General features: G+C 40.0%; 1 protein-coding gene across 2 annotated transcripts in view; it reads left to right on the forward strand.

The window, feature by feature from the left end:
* dock7 (dedicator of cytokinesis 7) overlaps positions 1–10,763 on the forward strand; it is a 69,128-nt gene that overhangs the window by 7,122 nt on the left and 51,243 nt on the right. For both annotated transcript variants that reach the window (XM_080032051.1, XM_080032052.1), the window contains exons 6-14: positions 212–424; positions 781–866; positions 981–1,047; positions 3,875–4,024; positions 4,463–4,543; positions 4,883–5,045; positions 8,079–8,221; positions 9,248–9,341; positions 9,662–9,824. In XM_080032051.1, the coding sequence (XP_079888177.1) occupies positions 212–424; positions 781–866; positions 981–1,047; positions 3,875–4,024; positions 4,463–4,543; positions 4,883–5,045; positions 8,079–8,221; positions 9,248–9,341; positions 9,662–9,824 (1,160 nt within the window). The remainder of the gene's footprint in view (positions 1–211; positions 425–780; positions 867–980; positions 1,048–3,874; positions 4,025–4,462; positions 4,544–4,882; positions 5,046–8,078; positions 8,222–9,247; positions 9,342–9,661; positions 9,825–10,763) is intronic.

Below are 10,763 nucleotides of genomic sequence, written 5' to 3' on the forward strand. Positions count from 1 at the left end.
CACATGCATTGTGACTCTGACATTATCCAAAATGTACCCAATGACCTGTAAGTGTGAACACAAATTTCTGGCTTATTTGACCTGGATTTTACACAAAACTTACCAAAAGTGAGCCCCTTGTGGGTCAGGGCATGGGCATTTTGATATCAGGCTTTTGTCGGTTGGTGTGGCCTATGACACTCATTTTTTTTGTGTTGTTTTTGTCCCGTAGGATGATCTTAAGCGGCGGTCGATGTCCATAGACGACACCCCTCGGGGCAGCTGGGCCTGCAGCATCTTTGACCTGAAGAACTCCCTCCCTGACGCCCTGCTGCCTCACCTCCTGGACCGCGCCCCTAATGAGGAGATAGACAGGCACAACGAAGAGCAGCGCAAGGCCAACAGACACAGAGAACTCTTTGCCCTGCACCCTTGTCTCGATGAGGTTTGTGTTAACACTTTTATAAAGGTGGAGTCAGCGATTCTGGAGAATGCTTGCCTTGTTGTCAAAATCAGTTTTTGTCTAAATCAATGAATATCTCCTCACATTCTATTTGTTTACAGAGCTTAGGCAGGGAGCAGATCGTCACTGATTTTGACAAAAAGTGTTCTCTAGAATTCCTGACTCCACCTGACACAACTTATACTGGAATGTTTTCTGCTAGTAATTTGCAATGTCAAGTTTTGTAATTTCTAGTACATTTTTTTAAATACAATTTTTTACAGCATGGACTTGAATTCCCATTCATTTTGAACTTTTACTGATTTTTTTGTTTGTGAACCTCTAATATGAATGTGCAGGAGGAGCCCATCGAGCGCCACTGTGTGCCTGAAGTACCTAAAGAACACTTTGGCCAGAGGCTACTCGTCAAGTGCTTGTCCTTGAAGTAAGTGGTGGATAGCGCTTTTCCAGTAAAAAAAAAGAAAAAAAAGCTCTTTTAGCTCTTTTATTTAACTGCTTCTTTCTGCTGACCCAGTCCTTTTCCTCTCCCTCCTTGAAGGTTTGAGATCGAAATTGAACCCATATTTGCTAGTTTGGCCTTATACGACGTCAAGGAAAAGAAAAAGGTAAGCTGTTATGCTTTCTTCATCTCTGAGTTGTTGGGTCACTTCTGCACAACCGCTAAAAAATTGTTGGGAGGCTCCAAAAAAACGAATTTGATGAGTGGACTGTAAAAATCTTTTATGTTGTGGCCGTGTTATGCTTGTAAGGATACGGTTAAATCATACACCGGAACTGTGTATTTATCTGAAGAAGACCACCATCCAATGCTGGTTCTTTTTGCTCCCCACCGTTTAGCTGACAGACACTAGAGCAGGGGTGGCCAACCCGCGGCTCGCGAGCCGCATGCGGCTCTTTGCCCAGCTTCGTGCGGCTCTTCAGTTCATATCAAATTATGTGATTATAATTTTTTTTTTTTTTTTTTTTATACTTTTTTTTTTTGTGTGGGCCTATGTGTGTGCATGTTCGCAAACGTTTCATGCGGCTCTTACGTTCGTTTTACATGTTGTCTATTATTTCATTTTTTATTTTATTAATGTGTAGGCCCTATGTGTATGCCTGTTCGCAAATGTTTAATTGAGGACGCAACATAACGTTCGCAAACGTTTGGTGCGGACGCAACATAAAACTGCCCGCTCAGCTTGGAGGGAGGTTTTCCGTGAGTAAACTATTTGTGTCAAGTTCGCTCCGAAACAGAGTGGGAGAGTTCATATTTTTTGTTGAACGTTATGGCAGGCCATTCTGCCTTATATGCCAGGTGTCATTTGCGCATTTCAAGGCTTCAAATCTTCGGCGCCACTTCAGCTCTCTCCATGCTAAAAGTAAGTCCCACAAAGCAACATGCATAGTAAGAGAAAAACGCTATTTTAAATGGTTATATTTTTGTTTATGGACTTGGTTGAACTGAGAGTTTGTGTGTGAGGCAGTGCACACAATGTTCATTGTTGAAAATGACTGCCCTGTCGTCTTTAGTACTGTAGGAGTCCAGTCCTGTCATTATCACAGGGGCGGCCTTAACGATCTGGGGGCCCGTTTCAAGTCCTAGTGTGGGCCCCCTGTTTTTTTTTTTTTTTTTTTAATAAATAATGCTTGTGCATGCATGTGCAAGCTCCCCGCGAAAATAAAAACGCCCCCCCCCCCCCCCTGAAATCTTACTGGCCACACCAGTGCCCCCCCCCCCCCCCCCAGTTCAAATGTTATTTTTTATTTTCATTTTATTTTTTTAATTACATTTTTTTCCTGATATGTATCCTAGTTCAGAGATGATATGTTTTTTTTTTTCTTTCTTAACTTTTTTTGATAGGTAGTTGCCAAGTTCATCACACAAACACTCCAATCCACTGATATGAGATCAGTTTGCAATTTTCAATTACTAAATTAATGGTAGGACTGTGGCCACTAGAACTGGTCTCTGGTCAGCAAAGGTCTTGAAAACAGCATAAGTGTGCTTGTGAAATGCGTGCCACCCATGCATGTGTATAGGCACGTGTCCCAGCAGAAATCTGAATAAAAAAATTAAAGTTTGTAGTTAGCGAGTGTAACATGTTCTTAGCAAGGGCAGACTTTCATAAATAAAGGTTTATTTTTTTAGCAAGATATTTTGTCAAAAGCTAGTGGTCATCCGTCCCTCTGTGCAGTTGTTAGGCATCTGGCTGCTAGCAAGTTATGTTGTCTTGCTAATTTTACTATTCATCTGAGCTGAAATAAATATTGACTTTTTCCTTTATTATCTTCGCCAGAATGCACCAGAATGCTTAGATTACATGTTAAAAACACAAAAAAATCTTCTGGGGGGGGATACCCCCAGACCCCCCTTCAGGGGTTTAGTTTTCTGACAAACATTACAATGGATACTAACATGATTTGGGCATTTGGGATTATAAATCATCTTTGAATTGGTTGTACAGCATATCACATGCTATTCATTCAGGGGTGCGATGGCCACCCCACTCTAACTCTGGCCCACCTTGGCCACCCCCAGTCAAAATTTCCTGGACTCGCCACTGTGTGTACCCGTGTGTACGATGTGGCTCTTTGCAGTAACACAGTAAAAAATGTGGCTCTTTGTCTCTGACTGGTTGGCCACCCCTGCACTAGAGGGAAGCAGTAGCCTTGATAGTACATCTCTCATATATGTATTGCTCTGCACAGAATCGCTATTCTTTCACAAGTGGGTCATTTTGTCTCTGAAACGTGACTATGTTTGTCAGCCGCCATAAGCAAGAAATCAAGTTTGAAGTAACACAGCCATTCACTCAAGAATGGTAAATTAAAGGTGCACTATGACACTTTGAGATGTGGACATTTTCTTAGGTATATTCCCATAACCGAATAAACAAGCTTTAAAATTGGATCCCTGGAACACTGTTTGAAGTTAGAAAGCTTCCTGGAAAGTTACTGTTTCACTGTTGTTGTTTATAGCAGCAGGGCCCACAGTTTGGTTTACTAAAACATTCTAGTCTTACGTTTGGTTCCAAGTGCATCAAAATACATTTGTTCTGATTTAGGATGATGGAATTATTCAATACTAAGAATTACATGCAGAGTAAATATGTTATGTAAAGTAACTGCAGGCTGTGTGAATGTAAACAAATCCCCCACCCCTGAATCTGCCAGGGGTGTGCACCTTTAAACACCAATGGTCGTCATGTTATAGCCATAGTATTACCATAGTATTACTTATATTAATTATAGCATCCATGCCATTTTCATGTTATAATTACTTGTGTCTCTGTCTGTCTGTCTGTCTGTCTGTCTGTCTGTCTGTCTGTCTGTCTGTCTGTCTGTCTGTCTGTCTGTCTGTCTGTCTGTCTGTCTGTCTGTCTGTCTGTCTGTCTGTCTGTCTGTCTGTCTGTCTGTCTGTCTGTCTGTCTGTCTGTCTGTCTCCCTCAGATATCAGAGACCTTTTTCTTCGACCTGAACTCAGAGCAGACAAAGGGAATGTTGCGTCCTCACATCCAAACAGCAGCCATATCCACCCTGGCTCGCTCGGCCGTATTCTCCATCACATACCCTTCAACAGACGTCTTCCTCGTTATCAAGGTAAGGCAGCTAGGATGTCATTTCCTTTGTATTGCCAAGACTTGTTTTGAACACAAATAAATTAGTAATAATACCATATACCAAAAGATTTTTTTTTCGAAAAAACAAAGAACTTTGGAGAGGCTTTTTACATGTTCTCACTCATTATTACACTCTTGATTCCTGTATGTTTAACCCAAAAAGGCACACTTTAAATCGACTTTAAGAAACTTACTAGTCTTTTAGGCTACAAACAACTCATAATACATTACTCTGTGTAGATGTTATATGGGTAGTAGTTCCATTAAAAAACTTTATCTGATGTTATATGAATACTAAGATACAATTCAAACTCCACTGTTTCAAATGTAATTTACAGAAGATGGTGTTGTCCTATATATTGGCACTTCATTGTTGTGTGTGAGGGTTGTGACTGACAGTGTGTGCTTTGTCCCCCAGCTTGAGAAGGTTCTGCAGCAGGGTGACATAGGAGAGTGTGCCGAGCCCTACATGGTCTTCAAAGAGTCGGATGCAGCAAAGGTATGAGCAGTGGGAATTTGGTTTTAACGGAACATAAAAACGTTTGAAGTGTGTATTGTTGTCAATTATTATAGAATCGCATGTTTGTGAATGAATGAATAAATTACCTTTTAATATAGTTAATAAGCTGTTCAATATAAATCACTCACTCAAGTAAATATGTTGATCTTATTGTCGGGTATTCCGTTGTATCCATTATCCACATGTTCAATATCATTTTATAATCTAAATGTCACACAGTTTAGAATCACATTTCAGAGAATTAATTAATAAATAAACTTAAATGAGGTGTATACGCACTTACACATAAACCAATCAAATATGTATTTATTTTTTTAGAATAAAGAGAAGCTGGAGAAGCTCCGTGGGCAGTCAGAGCAGTTCTGTCAGCGTCTGGGCCGGTACCGAATGCCCTTTGCCTGGACGGCCATCCACCTCATGAACATAGTCAACAGTGCTGGAAGTCTGGAGAGAGACACAGAGCTGGAGATGAGCCTCTCAGGTTAGATTATTATTATTTTTTTTTTTTCAAGATACTTTTTTTTTTTTTCAAGCTTTATTGGATAGAGTTGAAATGGGGGGGGTGGGGGGTGTGACCTGCAGTAAAGGTCCTCGGGTCGGATTTGAACCCGCGACCACTGCACCGAAGTATATTTTTAGAATGGCTTTGTTAATATTCAACTATTGTATACACATAAGTAATTTGGTGTACATGGATGGATAGGTGTTTATAGCTGATACATTTATGTACGATTATTATAAGCAGTTGAACAAGGGGTGGGTTTTGATACACTTTGGCCTCCTCCTGCTCCTTTCTGAAACTTACAATTAATAATTTATAGATATTATTTAAGACACTTTTTATCATATGTTGTGTCGAGCATTTTATTTTATTTTTTAAATAAAGAAGAAATCAATTAATGAATGAACCATTTGGATTGTGACTGTAAAAATACAGTATGTTTCTCAGTATCAAGTCGTTAACAACCCAATAAACCTTGGGTAATTTGTATGCGCTTGTATCACCTCAGCTTTAATGTCACATGTAGTAGCTAGCCTGGGACATCGACCAACCTGCCACGCATGAGGCTCATGTGCAGGTCAATAAATGACCACACTTTAAAGTCTCTATCTAAAAACAAACAAATATTTAGAAAGGCAACTTCAAACAGACAGCGAAACAACCCAAAGTATATCCATCAAGCCATATTGATTTTCGGTGTGTTATTTTGAGTCTGAGTTGACCTTTGTTGTTTGTCCAGTTGTTAATGTATCATTAATGCAGACTTTGGTTGCCGCATTTTTTGTTGCTGGGCAGATCAGAGAAAGGTTTATTCTCTTTCACATGGGAGAGTGGGATATGGAATTAATCTTAAAAGTGATTCTGATTTTCTTAATCATTTTGTCTTAGTTATTTATTTTACTTTTTTTTTAAATTCCTTGTCTATTTATGTGAGGGAGGGGGTAGGTGGTTGGGTGTTGTGTATGTATTGTATGTTTTTACTTATTCAGTTTTTTTTGTCCATATGTAAAAAACTATAAAACCACTAAAATAAAATATAAAAAAAAATGTGATTCTGGAGAATGCTTGTTTTTAAAATCTCATTTTGTCAAAATCATTGAACATCTCCTCATGATCCGCTACGTGTCTGTACTGTGTGTGTGCACAAAGAAAAATCTGGTGGTAATACACAGCTGAGGCTCTGTAAATGGGTATGTAAACAAAGGGGGCTCATTGTAGCTAGCAACATGCTCTTTACAGAGCCTAGGCTTTGTATTAACACTCGATTTTCTTACAGCACACACACAGTATGGACAGGTAGCGGGGTAACGTGAGGAGCTATTCACTGATTTTGACAGCAAGGTTTCTCCAGAATCACTGACTCCCTCTTTAAGCCCTGTTGTAGCATCCTCTATATCAGGGGTTCTCAACCTTCTGCAAGCTGGGCCCCCCCAAAGCTGGGTCATTGCAGTTGGGCCCCCCCACCGACCCTGACAACCCCCCCCCCACACACACACACACACACACACACACCACCCTACACAGATAGATAGATAGATAGATAGATAGATAGATAGATAGATAGATAGATAGATAGATAGATAGATAGATAGATAGATAGATAGATAGATAGATAGATAGATAGATAGATAGATAGATAGTCTATTATTGTTATTATCACAAGGGCTAGGCCAGTGGCGCACCTTTGAGTTGAACATTGGGTTTAGGGTTGGGGTCCGGAAATTTCTTATATTTTAACGTTAAATTCTGGTGCACTTTAAAAGCTAATTGTGAGATTGTATCAATGAGACACTGAGGAAATGTTTTTTTTTTTTTTTAAATCTCCTTAGAAGAGAAGAAAATAGTAGCCTAAATAGAACATACACAGAATAAATTCTACAATAGGTATACCTGTTATGAAAAAGCTTCACAAAACAAAGTCTATGATCAATGGGAAACACTGCTGTCTGACAACCCAGTTCAGAGAATGTTTCAACTATTGAGTCTTGGATTTGGAAAGTGGCCAGATTTAGCTCAAAATGCTACCTGCGATTAATGTGCTGTGCAGCCTGAACGCGGAGTTGTGTGTGTCTCAGTGGCGATTCCAGGAAATTTTGACTGGGGGTGGCCAAGGTGGGCCACAGAGCTAGAGTGGGGTGGCCATCGCACCCCTGAATGAATAGCATGTGATATGCTGTGCAACCAATTCAAAGATGATTTATAATCCCAAATGCCCAAATCATGTTAGTATCCATTGTAATGTTTGTCAGAAAACTAAACCCCTGAAGGGGGGTCTGGGGGCATCCCCCCCAGAAGATTTGTTTGTGTTTTTAACATGTAATCTAAGCATTCTGGTGCATTCTGGCGAAGATAATAAAGGAAAAAGTCAATATTTATTTCAGTTCAGATGAATAGTAAAATTAGCAAAACAACATAACTTGCTAGCAGCCAGATGCCTAACAACTGGACAGAGGGACGGATGACAACTAGCTTTTGACCAAATATCTTGCTAAAAAAATAAGCCTTTATTTATGAAATTCTGCCCTTACTAAGAACATGTTACACTCGCTAACTACAAACTTAAATTTTTTTATTCAGATTTCAAAAATCTGCTGGGACACGTGCCTATACACGTGCATGGGTGGCACGCATGTCACAAGCACACTTATGCTGTTTTCAAGACCTTTGCTGACCAGAGACCTGTTCTAGTGGCCACAGTCCTACCATTAATTCAGTACTTGAAAATTGCAAACTGATCTCATATCAGTGGATTGGAGTGTTTGTGTGATGAACTTGGCAACTACCTATCAAAAAAAGTTAAGAAAGAAAGAAATACATATCATCTCTGAACTAGGCTACATATCAGGAAAAAAATTGAAATTACAAAAAAAAAAAAAAAAAAAAGATTTTTTTTTTTTTTTTTTCCATCCCCCTCGCGCCCCCCCGGTAGAGTGTCCGCGCCCCCCCGGGGGGGCGCGCCCCACCGGTTGAGAACCACTGCTCTATATAATAAAGACCTGTTTTCTTTCCCAGAGAGAAAAGGCTCGTGGTCTGAGCGGCGGAACTCGAGCATCATGGGAAGGCGTTCGCTGGAGAGGACCACCAGTGGAGACGAGGCGTGCAGCCTGACGGGCTTCAGACCTGCTACACTCACCATAACCAACTTCTTCAAACAGGTCACTACAACCATATAGATAATAAACACATTCACAAGTCTTAAATAGATGTATTTTATTCATACATATATTCTTACTTAAGACTTAATAAATAGATCAGATGCAACTTTTCGGTACTAGAACATCAGCAGGGTTTATTTGTCTGCTGAAGGTGTAGTACGGAAAAATTGCATCTCCTTAATAAACTTTTTATTAAGTAAGACAGTGGCTGTGTCTTGATTCAGAGACCACGCACTTGGTAGGACGCAGTCTCGCGGTCTATGAAGGCTATAGCCTATGAAGGCCGATTTTAAGGCCGGTTTTAAGGCCAACGAGCCTTTTTAAATGAGACGGTCTCCGCAGGTCTCCGTTTACGAGCATTTCCGGTTCACGTAACAAGCCGTTACCTTGCGTGACGACTTGCCGCTCCTGTGCTGCCTAGCAACCCTGATTGCTGCCAACAGAGACAGCCCTGTCAACGGAGGAAAAAGGAAAAAGAAGTTGCCTACCAGACGAAAAGAAAAAAAAGTACAAGAAAAAAAGAAAGGAAGATAAAATTTAAGAAGATGGAGCAACACGTTGCTGTTTTGTTATTTTTTATTTTATTTTATGCAATCTCTGAAAAAAACGCAATGAATCTTGGGATATGTTGGGCCACGAAGGATACATCTGATGCAGCCTTCAAAACCGTGAAACGAAGGCTGCATTTCACGACCGCATATGAGGAGCCTTGCAAGGAGCCTTGCAAACGGGACAGCCTTTGCGCGCCGCTATGACGCAATCGGTCTTCAAATGCAGCCTTCGTAGGCTGCAATACCCATGCAATACCTGAATCAAGACACAGCCAGTGTGTTGGTATTCCCTTTGGGCTTTCCCCTCTCCCTCTCCCGTGCACCTGTCTTAAGTAACTGATGCACACACAGTTCTGCTGTTATTCAAACACATAGACCAATACAGTAGTGATATACAGAATGTCCCTCTACCTTATCACACAGTGCTTCGCTTTCTATTTGTAATTTTTTTGTATTGGATTTGAATGTGTTTCAGGAGGGGGACAGACTGAGTGATGAGGACTTGTATAAGTTCCTAGCTGACATGAGAAGGCCTTCTTCAGTGCTGAGGAGGCTCAGACCCATCACAGGTAACAACATGGATCGAATGTTCTTTGATCCCAATGATACAGTAGTTGTTAACTTGATTATCATCTCCAATTGGCAACACAAATTCATTTTTTTTTTAAATGTTAAGAAAAATGGTAATTGGTAAATGGACTTGACTTATATAGCGCTTTTTTTAGCCTATTTTCTCAGCCCCAAAGCGCTTTAAATTTCTTACCACATTCACCCATTCATACATACACTCATACACCGAAGAATTTAACCACACAAATTAATATATATATTTTTTCTCTTTATTTACCCTCCTTGTACTCCCTTCCCACCTGTGCCTCTGTCTCCACAGCCCAGTTGAAGTTGGACATTTCTCCTGCTCCAGAGAATCCCCACTACTGCCTGACCCCTGACCTGACGCAGGTCAAACCTTACCCTGACAGCAGGGTGCGCCCCACTAGGGAGATCCTGGAGTTCCCCGCCCGAGACGTCTACGTGCCAAACACCACATACAGGTACAGACAAAAACATTTTGATTGCGGTAAACTAAGCTTTGGTTCCTTACTGTATCTTTCGGTTTAAACAATCTTGTCTAGAGAGTATATTTATTCGTCAATCTAAAGTGGTGTTTCCAAATGACCTTTCAAAAATCTGCAAAAATACAAGCTGTTTTCGATTAAACTTTTGAATGAATTAATTTGAAATATATTCAAAGATAGCCTTCTGTAATGTTGCTTGTCATTCCGGCATTACTACTTTGCCTTACATGTTGATTCATACCATTACAAATATTATATTTCAATAATCATTTTCTGTATTCAGCAAAAGACTACAACTTCGATCAAAGCCTAAACACAGTTTTAGCAGAAATCTATACCATCAGTTCAAGCTCAGTCCAAGCTTTGCACACTCAGTGACACCGTGTCCCGTTAATATTGACCTAATGTCTGCCTGTTGCCCTGTGTACATATTCCACCTGAGTGCTACTTTTTGGCGAGGTTACAGTTGATACCAGACGTGGCTGCTGACATGGCCTTGTATCCAAAGGGCCTTGTTGGTCAGCAGATAACCAGGTGGCTTCCTATTGTAGATTAACTTTCATTAATCGTCAGACGTGATCGATCCACTGCAGAACTGGGTCAAAATATCGATGATGTTACATTTTTTACAATGAAGTTACAATAGTTCATTTTACTTTAATTGTATCGCTAAAATAATGTTATCTTGGATCACAATATTTTTTTAATACTTATTGTTATTCTTTGCTATTAGCCTACTACTTTTTATAGAACATAAACGTCATTATGAAGCAAAACTATTTTTGTACGTTTTATAAGTAGTGGGATACCGCTTGAATGCGACCACATTCTGTACATATACAGATTTTAACAATATTGTTATAGCAGTTTTGAAGCATGTGAGTCACCATCAAGCACATTTCTTTGTTTGTATTT

This window comes from Ammodytes marinus (genome assembly GCF_949987685.1).
Source record: "Ammodytes marinus genome assembly, chromosome: 8".
NCBI classification, from domain to species: domain Eukaryota; kingdom Metazoa; phylum Chordata; class Actinopteri; order Uranoscopiformes; family Ammodytidae; genus Ammodytes; species Ammodytes marinus.